Source organism: Prunus persica, chromosome G4 (assembly GCF_000346465.2).
Source record: "Prunus persica cultivar Lovell chromosome G4, Prunus_persica_NCBIv2, whole genome shotgun sequence".
NCBI classification, from domain to species: Eukaryota; Viridiplantae; Streptophyta; class Magnoliopsida; order Rosales; family Rosaceae; genus Prunus; species Prunus persica.
This window is the reverse complement of record NC_034012.1, coordinates 8,786,038-8,804,066: the sequence shown is the minus strand read 5'-3', so window position 1 is coordinate 8,804,066 and position 18,029 is coordinate 8,786,038. Positions and strand designations below refer to the sequence as shown.

The following is an 18,029-nucleotide window of genomic DNA, read 5'->3' as shown; positions in this document are numbered from 1 at the left end:
ATGGGTGGCTATCAAGTTCCAGTTGGGTACAGGTTCAGGCCTTCAGAAGAAGAACTACTTCTTCACTACCTTCTCCCCAGAGTGAATGGAAACAACTATCCTAAAGGTGTTGTTCCTGACTGCGATCTCTACGGTGCAAAAGAACCATGGGAGATATGGAGAGATTTCCACTCATCACCAGATGATCAAGAAGACATCTACGTCTTCACCACACTCAAGAAGAAGACCCCAAATGGCTCGCGGTTTTGCAGAACAGTTGGCACCGCCGGTACCGGAGTTTGGAAAGGAGAAGACTCCGGCAAGAAAATACGTGCTTGTGGGAATGATATTGGCATCAGAAAACGATTTCGATACATGAACCCTGGCTCACCCCACGATGACCGTTGGATCATGCTTGAGTTCCAGCTTGATGAATCTCTCGTGCGAGTGCCAAACAAAGAGACAATTGTTCTTTGTCTTGTTAGAAAGAAAGAAACATTGGGCAAAAGCAAATTAGAAGAACGACAAAATCATGAAGTTGACATGGCTTCCCGTGGACAGATCCAGGCCCAGCTTGTGCATGATGATCAGCAGCAACATATTGACTCAAGTACTTATGATCAACTTTTTTTGGAAGACTACCTTATGAACGATGTCGAGGGTGAACATAGCACCATGGTTAATCCAAGTTTGCTTGCACAGTACGATCAGCAGGACATGATTGGCACAAGTACTGAAGATCAACTTAGGGTTCTCGAGGATTTCCTTATGAACGATGTCGAGGGTGAACAGGACACCATGGTTAATCCCGCTTTGCTTGCACAGTACGGTCAGCAGGGCACGAGTATTGAAGATCAACTTAGGCTTTTCGAGGATTACCTTATGAGCGATATCGAGGGTTAATCCAATTTTGCTTGCACAGTACAAGCACAATTAATTCCTCTTTTTGTAATTTCTCTGTTCTTAATACAACACTATAAGTATATATATATGTAGCTTGCTTAGTGCATTTGTTTATCTGCGGCTTAGTCAAAACAGTTCCAAATTTAATACACAAAACGATTTATTGGAGTACTTTCGTGTATTAACTATTTATATGGCGAAGAATTTCATAAGTTGTATCTACGAAGAAAATAATAAAACACATACACTACTTAAAGACATGGATATTCAATACTGCTTTATTTAAGACAAAGTTGCGCAAGGAAGTGAAAATATTGTGAAGTTAATATTGTTGATAAATCTCACAAAGAGACAATTGTTCTTTGTCTTGTTAGAAAGAAAAAACATCGGGCAAAAGCAAATTAGAAGAACGACAAACTCATGAAGTAGACATGCCTTCCCGTGGAGAAATCCAAGCCCAGCATGTGCATGATCAGCAGCAGCATATTGACGCAAGTACTTATGATCGACTTAGGGTTCTCGAGGATTTCCTTCTGAACGATGTTGAGGGTGAACAGGACACCATGGTTAATCCAAGTTTACTTTGCACAGTACGGTCAGCAGGGCACAAGTACTGAAGATCAACTTAGGTTTCTTGAGGATTACCTGATGAACGATATCTAGGGTTAATCTCTTGCACACTACGAGCATAATTATTTCCTTTTGTGTAATTCCTCTTTGTTTGAATAATATTTCGTAGAAATTGTTGACATTTTTTTGTTCATAATCATAATACAACACTATTAGAACTAAGAAGTGCGAGTATGTAATGTATATGTGTTTAGCTTGCTGAGTGCATGCAGGCTTGGTCAAAACCGTTCCAAATTTTAAACACAAAACGATTTATTGAAGTACTTTGGTGTAATAGCTATTGTGGTGAAGAATTCCTAAGTTATATATACGAACAAAATAATAAAATATATATGCATATACACTACTTAAAGATATGGATATTCAAAAATGCTTTATTCAGGAAAGGATGTGTGAAAATATTGTGAAGATAAATACTTGGTAAGAGCTATTGAGATGGCATTGAAACCAAGCAACAGTACTGAGCGTTTCAAACAACAGTTAGCGTTGTCACGTCTCTTTAAGACTGCAACTCTATGAAGTATATGATTGGATAAACCAAAATAAACGGCAAAAAAAGTAGAATATCATGGAAGTCATATAGAGGATTGTGTCATCTGTGAATTGAAGCCACTTTTTATTTTTATTTTTCCAGTTTCTGCTTGTAATGAACGGATAATTAAGTCAAATCCCATAAAAATGTAGAAATAAAAATTTATATTGGACATGCATGCTACGTACTGTTACTAATCCACATGTAATAATGCGGACGGAATGGATTTACACTATTGAGATATGGAATAAATAATAATTATGTACATGTTTAAAAATGAAAAGTGAATAGCTATCATTAATATAATATAATATTATAACATATATGTAATGGAAAGCAATCATTATTCATTGATAAAACCAGTACTTTACAACCAACAAGAAACAAAAAGAATAAAAATAAGCTTAATCATACTAAGCTATAGCTCCAAGATCTCATGATCATGAATTACCGAAAAGAGGGAAACAATATGTCACGCGGTTGGATAATAAGATTCCATAGCAATGCCACACATTACTTCAAAGTCCCTCAAAAAAAAAGAAAAAGAAAGAGGCTAGATAGAAAGGAAGAGGAGATGAGTGAATTATCTCTAATAAAAAAAAAAACTAGAACGATGGCTATATGTATAGCAGTGAATAAGGCTCAAATGGACAGGGGAAATAAATTGAAACATCCATTTGCATGAATTATGTAGCACAGAGCTGCACACGTTACCCCCACCATGTGAAAAGAAGTTTAACGTGATCAAATTGTATAAGGATTTGGATAAGCGTCGGTGCCTCCATAAAAAAAGAAAAGAAAAAAAGAAATCATAACTTTTCAAAGCATTAAAATAAATAAATGGAAAAGATTAGAAAGGAAGGCAAGAGCGTGCCGCTATTAACATTCCCTTATATAGAGTTATGACATTAATTGTAAGGTTTCTTTCTTAAACAAGCAGAGCTGCAAAACTTGTATAAAGTGATGAAAAATACCACTCGATTCAAATCAAACCTTATAGACTTCTATCTTTTGCTTCTTCACTACTTGTCACTTCGGTTTGTCCATTAGAGAGAGGAAAAGATGAGAGCCATCCCTACCATTCTCATTACAATTTGGCTTCTTCTGTTTAGTTTCACTAATGGTTTTTTTCTCTCTCTCCACACATTCTTTACATGTATTGATATTTACTTTAATCTTGAAACTTTATGTTTTTTTTATACGTGTAACATTCAAATATAACATGTCATATATCTGACAAGAGAACGTTACTATTATGTTCCACATGTTTATTAATCTTGAACTTGCGGTGAACATTGCAAGAAGGATAATCTCGAATTTGTGGTGACATTGTAGAAAGGATCGTGCCCGATGCCAACGCGGCGGAGTGTTCGAAACAGTTCCTTGAGGTAGCCAAGTTTTCCAGGTTCAAATTCTGAATGAGTGCCCAAGTGGATGCAGAATTGGGCAAATCCATCTGAGTTGTGGCTCTTTTCATTCTGAGAGACTCATACGCCCTCAAATATTGAGGCCCTTGGGCAACAATGAGTGCCTTGTTAATAATGGGATCCCCATTGCCACTGGTGCAACTGTCTCTTTTGAATATGCCTCACCAAACCAGTTCCCTTTTTCTGTTTCCTCCCTATTCTGCTCAGTTTAATAAATGTTTTTGGTATCTAGTGTCAGTGATTAATAATGCTACTAGTCTAGATACAATGTAATGCTAGCATTAATCTGCCTATCAAATTGAGATTTAATCCAATCTATTTCCCACTTGGCCATGGTTTACATTTGGGATATCTTGAGTTTGAGTTTCCTCTTGATTGGGTTGGGAGATGTTTGGATGAAGACAAGGCCAGCTTAATGTTTATGTACGCAATAAAGCTAACCTAATTTATCCAAGGTACCCAAAATGAATTTTATGAGTCCACGAAGTTGGATTGAATAACTAGACAAGAACTTACATTTCTTTTTCCCTGTCAAACAATAAGTAGTGAGTGTTATCAATCAATTTATATTAATATGTATTAATAATGCTATATTGTAAAGTAAAAATCCATCGCTCACTTGTATCATCGCATTCATTTTTATATTGTAGAACACTACGTGAAAATGTTAAATTCAAAAGAAAGTTTTCGGTGGATAATCATTATTCCTTGATAAAAAGTTGACTTAATAATGAGTATTTTAAGCCAACGAGGTCTAGCCGAGTGAAAAATTGACCTTAACTTGCAGACCAGTGGTCACAGATTCGAATCTACATGATACCTTAACAATGTGGGTGAGAGAAACCCCCTAAACCTCCTCGCTAACTTTGTCAAAAAAAAAGAAAAAAAAAAGAATATTTTAATCCATTTATCCAAATCTGTGGGGTCCCTGACCATGAATGAAATCAAGCCCATTGCCTTCACAGTTCACGGCTGTATTTTCAATTCTCATCCCAAAAAGGGCAGTCCTGTTTTGGTGTGTGAATTTTGAGAACCGACATAAATGGCAAAGGACAGGTGGTGTAGAAATATATGGTCACAGCTTGAATTTCACGTGATGCATACACACTACTTGACACACATTTGATTTTCTTTCCGCAACCAAAGCAAAAAGAAATGTGAAGGCTATAAAATTAAAGTATCGAGTATGTTCTTTCTGGTTGCAGCCTTTAAGTAAAATGTGAATTCATTAGAGAGACAAAAAGTGTACTTGGCCGCCTTTCCCTTCCGCTATCAAGCGCTTACAAATATGTGTCAAATTTTCAATGATCCAACAGCACTTTGTTTCTGTTTGATTAGAAAGTTGCTTTGTAGCCCTGTATTGATATTATAAAGTGTTGATGCTCATCTTAGACTTTTTAGATCTATCATGCTCTTTAGACTTTGTCCTCTCCATTTGCACATGAACATATATCAATAAACTTTGGTTTCAGACAAAGCAAACTTCTGCTAAACAATTTCTCCAAATTATTTCCTTGGTGTAGTTCTTTGTGAAAGAAAACTACCCCCTACCAAGCTGAAAGTGCCCGAAATCCCCTCGTCGATTTGTAGAGAATCGAAAATGGGAAAGACTTTGGTTCTAGCATTCTACATAACCATATGCTGTATTGCTTTTGTGATATCAAAGATTGTTATTTCAGTCCTCATCTATAGGCGATGGAAGAGAAAGAAGTTGGTTTTTGAAGATGGCGTCTCTGGTATATGGTTGAGATTTTGCATGTAAAGTATTTTGCTTGTTGAAAAGGGAAGAGAAGTGTGCTAATTAATGTATTGTACATGTGCAGGTGGGAAAATGGTTTTGTTTAGGGCTTCTGCAATGCAATCTCTCAAATCAGATACATTCTTAAAGAAGACACTCAAGTTGAGCAACAAGGACATCATTGGCTCTGGAGGCTATGGGACAGTTTATAAACTGACAGTAAATGAGTCCATAGCCTTTGCTGTGAAAAGATTGAACAGAGGAAGTGCAGATAGAGACCGAGGCTTCGAGAGAGAGTTAGAAGCGATGGGGGACATAAAGCACCGCAACATTGTGACCCTTCATGGATATTACACTGCTCCAAACTACAATCTTCTTATATATGACTTGATGCCTAATGGAAGTTTGGATGCAGTCCTACAAGGTATGATATCTCAAATTTAGTTAAGCCAAGGTTTTAGTCTTGAGTTCTGAATTGATTATTTAAAAAATAACTATATAGTGAAGCAAAGTCCATGGTTTTAACTTTTATATTGTCTGATCATCTGGTAAATTTTGATGCAGGAAGATCAATGGAGAAGAAGCTTTTGGATTGGCCTTCCAGATACAAAATAGCACTAGGTACTGCAAGAGGAATATCATACCTTCATCATGATTGCATCCCTCACATAATCCATAGAGATATTAAATCAAGCAACATATTGTTGGATCAAAACATGGAGGCCAGAGTTTCTGACTTTGGGCTGGCCACTTTGATGGAACCAGATAAGACTCATGTTTCAACACTTGTAGCTGGAACTTTTGGATACTTAGCTCCTGGTACAGTTGCAGTACTTACCACCCAATTATTAATTATATTTTCAGTAACATGCTGCTTAATTACCTTCTGGTGTATTGGTATAAGATGGAAATTTTGTTCTGCAGAATATTTCGATACAGGAAGAGCAACAGCAAAAGGGGATGTTTACAGTTTTGGAGTGGTTTTATTAGAACTTCTAACTGGAAAGAAACCTACAGATGAAGCATTTATTGAGGAGGGTACAAAGCTTGTGACATGGGTAAGTAAACCCAGCCATTCTTTTGCTAAATGATATGTTCGGAAAATTTCACCAAGTTTCCATGTTCTTGTGGTATTTTCAATCTGTTCTTGTTCAAATTCAGATATAGTGCCCAGGCAACTCGTTAATCAACAAAATAGTCTCTAGTATTGCTTTCATCATTGATCAGTACTTGATCTACTTGCTAATCAATCGGTTAACGATGTTGCAGGTGAAGGCAGTTATTCAGGACAAAAAGGAGGAGTATGTGATTGACAGTAACTTAGGGTGTTGTCCAACCGATGAGATTAACAATGCCTTTAGTATTGCTTTAATGTGCCTTGAACCAGAGCCTTCCAAGAGGCCTACCATGGTTGAGGTTGTCAAGATGCTTGAGGAGATAAAAAATAACAAAGTTGTAAAAGAGACTTAAATCATATGATTAATGCATCTCCTTTCTTTTAGACAATGTATAGATTCTATACACCAGTTTATGCCCTCAAGTGTTCCTAGCCTTCTTATCAAGAGCTTTCTTCCATCATTTCTCTCAGATATGCAGAAGTGATGAGTAATTGAAACATACATTAATTCTTTGTTTCAGGCCTTTATCTGTAACTAAATTATGTTGTAGATTGTACTTTAATCTAATGAGATTACCCTCACCCTAGACCCTGGCCACAGCAGAAGCCAATAAACAAATTCTAATGCCATAATTACATGATTGGATCCAGAGGTTATAAGGTCCAAGCAATTACTTTTTCCTTTAAAGAATTGAAGCTTACTGCTAGACTAGACATATAATTAATTTAAGACGAGATCAAAGACTTGCCAATAAGGATACAACGAACAACCTGGCTCAAGTTTATAAATAGGTGAGAAAAATATTTTCTTTTAGATTATACATCAATTTCCTTGTCAAGTAGGTACATAAACAGATACATAGAAGAAGATATCCTACAAAAGAGGGCCGAAAAATATTTTCTTTTAGATTATACATCAATTTCCTTGTCAAGTAGGTACATAAACAGATACATAGAAGAAAGATGACAGCTCAAGTAACCTTTTTCTTTTTTGCTAAGCAGCTCAAGTGACAAATAGACAGACATACAGCAGTTGAATAAAACCATATCTCCAAAAAAAGAAGAAGGAAAAAGCTAACTTGTGTCATCTACTTGAGGACTGATTCCAGTCCATTCACAACGGATGATTTTAAGGAGGGAGAAACTGGAGTATCTCCAAAGAATACATCGAAAAGAGCCAAAGCCACATTTTCTGATTCTATTGCAGCATCCACACTAGACGGAAGCCCATCAGCAGAGATGCAAACCTAAGTATCACAATAAATCTTATCGGATAAGAACGCTTGCAGGTAAAAAAATTGAGAAAATAGTATAAGAAAGCATAACAATAACAATGGTGGTTTAATTTTGCAAACCAGCAAAAAACACAAAGTATCAGAATGCGTCCCAAGAAAATTCAAGAAAAAAACAAGGGAAAACATAGAACACCAACAAGCCTGCATAGTTGATAGCCATTAGAAAAAAAAAATAGAGTAGACCTGTAAATTAGAACTTACAAGCATTTTCGAAGGGTCTGGCCAAGTCAAAAATATGAAAGTTCCCTTTTTAAGGGGTTGCCCTTGGAAGATACTACGGAATGTGGACAGTGCTGATTCATCAACAGGAGTGGGTGATTTGATTCTTGGGGAGATAGCATCATTCAAGGCATCCCAAAAAGTTTTACCTTCAACATCTCTAACCAGAACAATCTGTAATGATTTCTCCAGAGGAGCTGCAATTAAAGAACAGTAATTTTAGCAACCTGTGTGTGTGTGCGTGCAGCAAGGAAGATGCACAAGTTTTATGATCATTACATTGAAAAATGGTGCTGAACAATGACGAATCCTCTTGAATCTCAGCAGCTGATCTACCTTTCCAAGCATTCAAACTATTTAAGATGGACTGGTTCACATATAGCCCTGCAGCATAGACTTTAACGCCAATAATTGCAAAGACTTTTTCCCTGTATCCTGCAACCATTGCCAACATTGAAGTTATATGCTACATGAACCACAGCCATTAGATGAAAAGCTACTATAATCTCATAACTTCAAAAGATTAACAAAAACATGGGTGTGGTTAAAAGTAGTAGGTACTATGTGACAGAACTGTTATATTACGTTAATAGATGAAAAGCTACTGTAATATTTCTAATCATAACTATTTGTATCAAAACTCAACAAATGGCAATCTTTCTTTTTCTAGAATGGATACACTTTGGTATTAAGTGAAGCAACTGACCGGTTCCAAGCAACGACAATGAAATCGAGCAACCTGGTAAGCTCAAAGATGTCTGAAATCTCACTTTGGTAGCAGGTTCCTCTATGTATTCTGCACTTCCAACTGTAGTTTTGTTTACATAGGGCAAACACATCAGATTTTGTAGGGAATAAAATCAAAAGAGAAAATAATAAGTGATTAAAAAGGAACAGCACATTTATTCTTGCAAATCAACACTTCATACAGTAGCTTCACATGATAGGGAATACCAGTGATAACACAATTTGATTGAACCACTACAAAGAGTTTCATGGCAAGGCATCTTATAGTAAGTGTAATTGTAAACGAATGTCATTGCCATCCAAACTTAACAGAAAGTTATTTATCTTTACTTCTTTTAGTTATCTCAAATTTCAACAAAAAATAAGAATGAACCAGATTATTTTTCACTTAGTGCTCAAGTTGTGTCCTTGACCTCAACTTCTCTGTGCTTTGCAATATCTCAGGCACAATTACACAACGCATTGTGCAGTTGTGAATTGTAACTGGTAGCACCATATAATAAGATCCCACTACAGATGTATATGTGCAATTATGCCACATACAAATGTACGATCTAGAGAACCGAAATATGTGAGATTATCTCATTATAACTTGATGACATTTACAAAAAATGGTGTCATCTTTAACCAAAAAATTGCAGGGTGTCATGTTCCATACAGATAAAGTAAGACAAAGTCAAGTTTTATTCAGAAAGAACATGGTCTTTGCATGTATTAAGTCCAATAATAGCAGCTTAATCTTGAGTCAAGTTTCCCCACATAAAGCCAGTGTTTTTATAGTACCTTCCTTTAATTTCATTACACCAGTAAAACTTATCTTGATGATCATACTGTGTTCTAAATTCTATCCCCCCCCTAGCTATTGAGAATTTCAGAAAGGAAAGCTTTCGTCAAGTCTAGTAGAATTCTTGTAGCTAGACTTCAGTGTTTCTAACATAAAATTTTGTTTAATAGTAAGCCATAATAACATAATTGACTAAAGCCACCGGCTTTTAGAAATCTATCTACTCTCCGGCCAGAAACTTGATTGCTTTTTATCCAAAATTTTGACCACATTTACAAGATTTTTGCCATAGGGTTTTCTGCAGCCATACTATTTATCTGATAAACATTTGAAAAACAAAACCATTTGAGGATCACATATGTTCTTTGCAAATGTAGCTAGTAGTTTAAGATGCATTTCTTGTTCTGCATAACTGGTGGGGTAAAACCCAAAAACCCAATTCGGAATTACAGGGAAAGAAAGTGAAAATAGTCCAAAATCAGTTGCTCATCATGGCAGCTGAATTTCAAACAACACAATAACAAACCATTTAACTTCATATAACACAAGATTGAAAAGCAACCCTGTAGAAAAATGAAACGAGAAATCAGCAAGCTGATGGGTAACAGGAATTTACCTGAAGATGAGGAAGCATTGAATGTGAAACGGGTCTGAGTTCTAATGTCCTCTGGAGGAGACAAGAAAGAGCAAGAGTGGGTTTGGCACAACAGTTCATTTGGATTTGAAATTCTAGCCACAAAGCCAATTCTGGGTCTGGAAATGCAGTTTCTGGTAAAAAAGGGTAATTGGAGCCTTGTTGGAGTGCAAATTGCTTGAGCTTCAAACATATTTGTATTTTTGGTGTTTCCAGGAAAACCCTTTTCCCAATTAAACTGTTTGGTAATTCAAAGACAAGATTTTGATAGGTTGAGCAAGGTCGGCTTCAGCTAGCCTGCACTCTGTTTCACTCTGCAGTAAAAAATTAAAAATTAAAAAAAAGTACCTACAGTTTGTCCATAAATAGTAAAATATTAGTCGGTGGTAAGTGAAACGATCAGTTAGTTTGCTCACTCACTCCAATAAGCCACTGTAAAAGGCGATATAAAAGGACAATGTTGATGATGAGGGTGATGATGTGAGAGAGACGCAAAGTCACTCCACGTGGATGTCCTCAAAAGCTCCAGTCTTTGAAACTTTCCAATAGAATTCCAAGAATCCCAAACTCCAAAACGGCTCACTGATGACGACTCCAGTTAATGAAAAATAGCCGTTACCTTTGCCTTTTTCTTCACTTTAAATCCCACATCTCTCTGTTTCTTTTCTCAGAGACCCAAAAGATCACTCTTCTTCATCATCAGTTTGGTTTCAGGCTTTCAGCACAGCTAGTCAGTAGGAAAACTTAGTACTATAACAGCTCTCTATGGCTAAAGCAGCTGTCTCTCTGTTGCTCCTGCTCTTGTCCTTCACTTCAGGTACTTTATTTCACATGATTTCTTACAACATTATATCAGGTTCCTTGCATTAAACTTTATCCAAACTCCCCCAATATTTTAAATGCATTCCTACACATTGGCAGAATTTTACCTCTGATCACAAATCTATTGTTGTCTTTTGCAGAAACATTGCTCATGGTAAATGGACAGGTAACATCAGGTTCCTCAAGTATGAAATATAGAAATTCAAATACAAATCTATAATTTACATTGAACTGACCTTTTTTCTTTCTGTTGTGGAAATGCAGAAAACTTGGTGTGTGGCAAAGCCTTCATCAGACCAAGCAACACTTCTAGCGAATCTAAATTACGCGTGCTCTCACGTAGATTGCCAGATACTTCGAAAGGGATGCCCCTGCTCCTCTCCAGATAACCTCATCAATCATGCCTCTATAGCCATGAATCAATACTACCGAGCTAAGGGGAACAACCAGTGGAACTGTGATTTTAGGGGCTCTGCCCTCATTGTCATGACTGATCCAAGTAAGTCACAGTTCTTAGTAAGGAAGTTTTGAGAAACATTACAAAGTTCTTTCATGGAAAACCATATAATTTCATTTGATTTGGATCCTATATAATTTCATGAAAACTATTTCTACTGGTATGGTAAATGAATTATGCCATATCATTTTTGTGTAACATTTCTTTTTGTGTTGATTTGCAGGTTATGGTGACTGTATATATGCATAATTCCCCAGTACAAGAGAGTGCATGCATGTGCTTCTTCCAAACAAAAGAAAAAAAACTCTTGAGTGTATTCTGTTTGTTTGTAGAATTTAGCATTCAGTATTACCCTATATGCAATATGGGTACGGCTGTCAAATTTTCAGTTTACCTCAATTCAATAAAATTTTAAATGTTTGCTCTCTTTTAATTAAAAAAAAGGGGGAACAATAAGTTTGTAACTCAAGTAGTGGTCGAGAGTATTTACCTTGGTACATGGCACTTGAGATTCTAAGTTCGATTCCTCATTCTCTAATATCGCTTGTATATATATAAAAAAGTAGAAAAAAATAAAAAGGGAGGGGGGTAAAAGAAAAGCACATGCATTTTTCAGAGGTATCCCAAGCTGATCAGCATCCTTTAGGCTTTTTGTTTTTCATTTTCTTCGCATTGTCCTACTTCCACATCTAAACCGGGCATATATTATTGTGTGGGCATCCCATGGTCCCATACCATTTGGGGCCAAAAAAAGGATAAGGTTAGGCAGGGAACTTGGCACTTAATGTTTGCTTATTTGATGTTTGTCTTAAGATGAAAGGGGCAGAAATCAAATTGCAATAATTATTTGATCTTTAATCTAGTTTCTAAGGTTGCAGTCAGCAAAGTGACAACTCTTGTAGGTGAATGGCGACATGATGGCAACACATGCTCAAACTTCTGGTATAGGAAAGCAGAGCCTCTCTGAGGTTCTATCCCTTCTTGATGGGTACACAAAACCAAATTTTGGCCAATACATTATGCGCTAACCAATAATATACATTTCATATAACTTTACAGAGCTATTATTGAGACACCAAAAAAGTCATCATGAACTCCTCCTCTTTTTGTAAAACTCTAAAAGAAGTGCATTATGACATTTATGAAATTCAATAACAATTCCCAAAATATATTTGAGGAGTCCATAAACATATACACAAGCATAGCATCCTATGAAAACATAGAGAGTTAAAAACTCAAACAATAGATGCTTCTCCCATAGAACTAGCCATTAATCATCTGGCACGTGGTTGAAATACACTATGAGTAGTACAAAAATTTTAATGTGCGAATGACTCTCAAGCCTTCATGATTTGATTGAACAAGAATATGGTACACATATAATGCCACGTGCATCAATCAAGTAAGGTGCTGTGGAGGGAGCGGCAAGAGATTAGGAATAGGCAGAGGCAGGACCTGTCACCTATTCTATTATGTATTTGACCTTTACCTGGTTCTATTGGCCAAAGAAATTAGGCAGATGTTATTAGCATTGTAATATATGTGTCATTGTGGTTGTTTTTCCTTGGACTTGCGTGTACTTCTTGCATTAGTGTACTGTGTATTAATCTATAAGACTATTAGTTTACAAATTAAGACTAATTTTTTACTAGGTTAGAATACATTAGCTGCATAACTATCACGTTAATGTTAGTGGCACTGGCATGTATCAGTTGGCATTCTATTTAGATTTAACTCGATCACATTTCATTATCAAGTCATTTATTCTTTTGGGCCACTTTGGCCGAAAGAATAAAATTAAATCGACCAAACAAAAATGATTTAAAAATAAAAAGATAAATTAATAATTTCACTAAATATTCTTAAGATAGAAGAATTATTTGAGTTAAAATTTGTATGAAAATGATTTGAAGTTCACAAATCACGTTTGTGACTCCCCACCCTCACAATATAAACGAAAATTGTGCAATAATCTATTATACAAGGTAAGAATTGCTAAAGAACAAAACAAATCACACGATATAAAGAAAGATCTGATTGGTGGAAAATCTAATAGTCATGACAACCAGTCGTCGTTTAGAGGGAAATGGTTTCTGGCTCTCATTTGACCAACAAACTTGAAAACTCCAAGGACAAACATTCATTTGCAACCATAGATAAGCCAAGCCAAAGGACTTCCCTTCCTCTTTGAGTTGAGCCTTTTAAACTTCACCCCACAATACAAAGACCAACTCTTTTTCTGAGGGTCACTCATATCTCTCGCTCTCTCCAACTGATAAGAAGCAAAGAGAACTCTTCTTCCATGTGGGCTTCTTGGATCCACTCAATTCTAATTCCAACTTGTGCTCCATGCTAAAACAGAAGCTTCCCACCCAGTGGCCTCAGTTGATTCTTTTCCAGAGTTTCCTACAATTCCCACAACTGTCTTAATGACTATTTTGTTGCTGGTGTTTGGTTTATGAGAAATTGAGCTGATTTTCTCTTCTGGGTTTTTGGTTTTAGTTTGAGTTTTGGTCATTTTGGTTTCTGGGTATTGCTTAGAATGATGTCAATGACATGCCATAGTCTTGAGGGTAGAGCTGTGTTGGATTTGGTGGCTTGTGGGTGTTCTTCCAATGCTTTGTTGGACCGTTCTTCAGTGAGGAATTACACAAAGGCAAGTTCTAAGGGCATTTGTAGAGGTTATGGAGCTCGGAAATTGGTTTGTGGTAGGCGGGACCGAATTCGGTGTGGAGTATCTTCAATGAAAACAGCTGAGACTCCAGTACCAAAGAAAACAGCTGAGACTCTGCTAAATAGTAAGACTACAGTTTGATTTTGGTTTGAAGTTGAAGTTTTAGTTAATTGAATGTAGAGCTTTGTTTCTACCAAATGCTTCAAATTAAAGTTTTGTTTTGGTTCTTGTTTGTACCATTACAGGTGTTTCTGGTGTTTCTCAAGGTTTTCCACAAGTTTTGGATTTAAACAAAGATTCAAGAAGGCCTGTTTCGTTGACAAATTTGTTTGAAGTGGTTGCTGATGACCTCCTGACATTAAATCAAAATCTTCAGTCAGTAAGTACTCCTATTGAAATTCCTGGTGTTGTGTAATATTATAGCTATGAGGTATTTATGGTCTAGAATATTGCTATGTATTGTACAGTTTCTAATCATTTCTTCGTGCCGGCTGAGCTTAGTTTTAAACAATCTTTTTTTTCTGCTTGATGGCATTTCTGTCAGTTACTATATTTGTATGAGTAGTAGTTAGTGACATCCTTTTTAGAAAAAAGAACACATTTTTACCTTCTCCCGTGAAGCTATAGAAATAAAGTTTGTAATGTTTCTATGCGGAAAGCAGTACTAGACTAAGAAACAATATGTGTGTGAATGTTCTTGTTGCTAGTTGCGATATCTGTGATGTGCTTAATTTAGGAGCTGGAAATTTGGTATCTTTCTTGATGTTTTGGTATCATGACAAATAACTCTTCTAAAGGTACATAGGACCTTGTTAACGCCATAATTGTTACGTTTAATGTACTAATAAGTGGAAGTGTCTTGCTTATTTTGAGGTTATCTGTTCTTTCTCATTGTTGGGCCTTAGGTATGAATAGCATCCTTGTTCACTTATTCTGTCCATGTCTTCCCATTCTATGTAGATCAGGCTCTTATCCATTTGATCGCTTATCAGCTATAGTTGAGCATACATATCCAATCGCAGAGGTGAGCAGTGCCTTAATCCAGCTGTTTGGGTAGGCAACATAAATCTTTACCCTGTTGTTTCTTGCTCACCTTATCCCATTTATCAGTTCTTATTTTTCCAAATCATCATCATCCTTGTCTTTGTCCCAATCTTGTATTTGCCAAGTGAGCTGATTTTGAGGAAAAAATTCATGCGACAGTCTGACCTGATGGTGTTTGGATTCACGAGTTTGAGTTGCATTCATGGAAATACGTTTCCAGTCATGAATTTGTTGTACAGTAAAACTTCTTATCAATCATCCTTTGCTAGAAATGTCAATTTTTCAATTTTCTCACTGTCAAACTTTAGCGCCCTTGTCATACCAAAAATGTTCATAGAATTTTGTTGAGGTAGACAGACCATATCAAGAGTTATAGACTTGATGTCTAAGGTCATTTAGCATTAAATGATTTGCCATTTTTCGATGACACTATTTTTAAATAATTTAAGTTCACTTAGCAAGTGGTAGAAAATCAATCATGCTAATGTAATGTTTCATTACTTTGCTCCATGTTTTCTTCTGGTTCAGTGTTGCTGTATGATAAACAAGTAATGTGGTTGATAATTCATAGACAATTAGATTAGTGCACATACGAGGGCCAATGCCTGTTGAATCTATATTATCAGGCCCTTATTTTCTGTTTATACCAATTTTAAGAGGAAAGGACACTTTGTAATAAGATGCTCTTTCAGATTGTTGGCGCAGAAAACCCTGTCTTAATGTCCGCAGCCGAGCAGATCTTTGGTGCTGGTGGGAAGAGGATGAGACCAGCATTGGTGTTTCTAGTGTCCAGAGCAACATCAGAAATAGTTGGGTTGAAGTGAGTTTGATCCAATGTTCTTAAAGCGCTGTATTTTATGAAGTTAACAGATTATGAACTTTGCCCTGAACTTTGTTATTCAGGGAACTTACCATGGAGCATCGTCGATTGGCAGAGATCATTGAAATGATCCATACTGCGAGCTTGATACATGATGATGTATTGGATGAAAGTGACATGCGACGAGGTAGGCACTATTATCTTCTTATGGATGTCACTTGTAAAATTACAGAGATGTCTCTTTGTGACAAAATATATCACCTACCTATTCTTTGCCCCCAGTTTTTAGCTACTACAGTATCTATCCATAAGTTGATCATATTCTAAATAAACTTGATAAAGAAATCCCAGTGGAAAGTAATGTTACTTCCAACGGCTTGAAGTTTCATAACATTATCAGAAAACTGAATATTCCCAGTCTAACACAAAGCGACTACTGCATGTTTCCACACTTCTTATTAGTATTTCATTTCTTTGTTTTCTTTTATGCCCCCAGATCACTTCCAATGAGTGTGAACCTATTTTGCAGGGAAGGAAACTGTTCATCAAATGTTTGGTACAAGAGTGGCGGTGCTGGCTGGGGACTTCATGTTTGCACAGTCATCATGGTATCTTGCAAATCTAGAAAACCTTCAGGTCATTAAGCTCATCAGTCAGGTAAGTTGTGTCATATTCCTACCCTTGCTTCATGAGTCGCAATCTTCTTTCAATGCTTAGAGTCATTAGTGTGTTTTCTAAATAATTTAAACTCACCAGTTGAAGAACCAAAAATGAGAAAGAGGCTATTATCTGTTAATACTTGAAACCTTTAATTTATATGTAATTCTTTAGTGCTGTGGCAGGTTATCAAAGATTTTGCAAGTGGTGAAATAAAGCAGGCATCCAGCTTGTTTGATTGTGATGTCGAACTGGAGGAGTACTTGATTAAGAGCTACTACAAAACAGCCTCTTTGATTGCTGCCAGTACCAAAGGAGCTGCCATTTTTAGTGGCGTTGATAGCTATATAGCAGAGAAAATGTATGACTATGGTAAGAATCTTGGTCTGTCCTTCCAAGTTGTTGATGACATATTGGATTTCACACAGTCCGCAGAGCAGCTCGGGAAGCCTGCTGGAACTGACCTCGCCAAAGGAAACCTGACAGCCCCAGTAATTTTTGCTCTAGAGAAAGAGCCAAAACTAAGAGATATAATTGAATCAGAATTCAGTGATACTGGTTCCCTTGACGAAGCCATTAGATTGGTTAAGGCATGTGGCGGCATTGAACAAGCACAAGTGTTAGCAAAAGAGAAAGCTCATCTTGCAATCCAAAATCTCGAGTGTCTCCCTAAGACTGCATTTCGATTAGCTCTGGAGGATATGGTAATGTTTAATCTTCAAAGGATTGATTAGTGGGCTAATTTTTTGGAAGGCCTTTATAGACAAGAACTTCTTAGGCAGAAGGGGAAAAAAAGGCTAAAAAGTGGAGCTTCTATCACTACAAGCATTTTCTGCACATCTTCAAAGTGCTTCTGCCAATGACAAGCTGATAGCCACTGCTTGCTAATTGGGTAAATGTGTTAATATGCTATATCTTAAGCTCATTATACTGTTGATTTAGTTATACATTCTTCACAAATTGGCACAAAATGAAAATAATACTTCACCATTGTTGTACAATAAAATTCTGGGGTCATCAGTAATTTTGACCAATATATTTTCTCTTATTGCTATCTTGTTCATACATTTACTTTCAATCAGGGATGTCGATGAATTCATGAACACAACTCAATTCAATACAATGTTGTTTGATTTGTAAAATTTTCCATTCAATCCAGTGCGGCCTAATAATGAAGAAATCTTGTTCCATCCAATCCAATTAGATTGGATGATCACTCTTATTTCTAAGGAAAAATCTGAAACATCAAATTTTACAGGATATTTCTAATCATAGACTTATGCGTTAGTTTTCTAGGCAAATTTAATTCCAAACTAGCTATTGGTATAAAGATATTTCTATTCTCAATGTTCAAGGAAGTTCCAAGATCAATTCATCTAACCCCCGTTGATACAAAAATAAAATTAGATACTAATCAGCCGTGACACAAAAAGAAAAGTAGAAGTTCAAGATACGTTACTTGTGTACTTAGCTCATGTGTCATGGTAGCAAATAACGTGGTTTGACCGTCTCACTCAAGACCTTGTTCAAAGGATGATCACTCCAAGCGG

At 36.4% G+C, this 18,029-nt stretch overlaps 5 protein-coding genes across 5 annotated transcripts; 4 read left to right on the top strand and 1 right to left on the bottom strand.

The window, feature by feature from the left end:
* LOC18780155 (NAC domain-containing protein 66) lies at positions 1-1,499 on the top strand. The gene is made up of 2 exons (XM_007212682.1): positions 1-420; positions 1,257-1,499. The coding sequence occupies exons 1-2, from the start codon at positions 1-3 to the stop codon at positions 1,497-1,499; spliced, it is 663 nt and encodes a 220-aa protein (XP_007212744.1).
* LOC18778782 (receptor-like serine/threonine-protein kinase At1g78530) lies at positions 4,660-6,789 on the top strand. The gene is made up of 5 exons (XM_007211435.2): positions 4,660-5,207; positions 5,295-5,633; positions 5,774-6,028; positions 6,134-6,267; positions 6,479-6,789. The coding sequence occupies exons 1-5, from the start codon at positions 5,072-5,074 to the stop codon at positions 6,677-6,679; spliced, it is 1,065 nt and encodes a 354-aa protein (XP_007211497.1). The 5' UTR covers positions 4,660-5,071; the 3' UTR covers positions 6,680-6,789.
* Positions 7,085-10,425, bottom strand: LOC18780720 (fatty-acid-binding protein 3, chloroplastic). Its single transcript, XM_007211947.2, has 5 exons — positions 9,988-10,425; positions 8,547-8,648; positions 8,120-8,275; positions 7,823-8,037; positions 7,085-7,573 (listed from the first exon to the last, which is right to left on the bottom strand). Exons 1-5 carry the CDS (start codon positions 10,196-10,198, stop codon positions 7,415-7,417), a joined length of 843 nt encoding a protein of 280 aa, XP_007212009.2. The 5' UTR covers positions 10,199-10,425; the 3' UTR covers positions 7,085-7,414.
* Positions 10,605-11,788, top strand: LOC18778508 (glucan endo-1,3-beta-glucosidase). The gene is made up of 4 exons (XM_007213927.2): positions 10,605-10,822; positions 10,968-10,993; positions 11,092-11,326; positions 11,508-11,788. The coding sequence occupies exons 1-4, from the start codon at positions 10,771-10,773 to the stop codon at positions 11,531-11,533; spliced, it is 339 nt and encodes a 112-aa protein (XP_007213989.1). The 5' UTR covers positions 10,605-10,770; the 3' UTR covers positions 11,534-11,788.
* Positions 13,437-17,557, top strand: LOC18778932 (probable solanesyl-diphosphate synthase 3, chloroplastic). Its single transcript, XM_007211661.2, has 6 exons — positions 13,437-14,082; positions 14,204-14,337; positions 15,695-15,822; positions 15,906-16,009; positions 16,352-16,479; positions 16,665-17,557. Exons 1-6 carry the CDS (start codon positions 13,827-13,829, stop codon positions 17,211-17,213), a joined length of 1,299 nt encoding a protein of 432 aa, XP_007211723.1. The 5' UTR covers positions 13,437-13,826; the 3' UTR covers positions 17,214-17,557.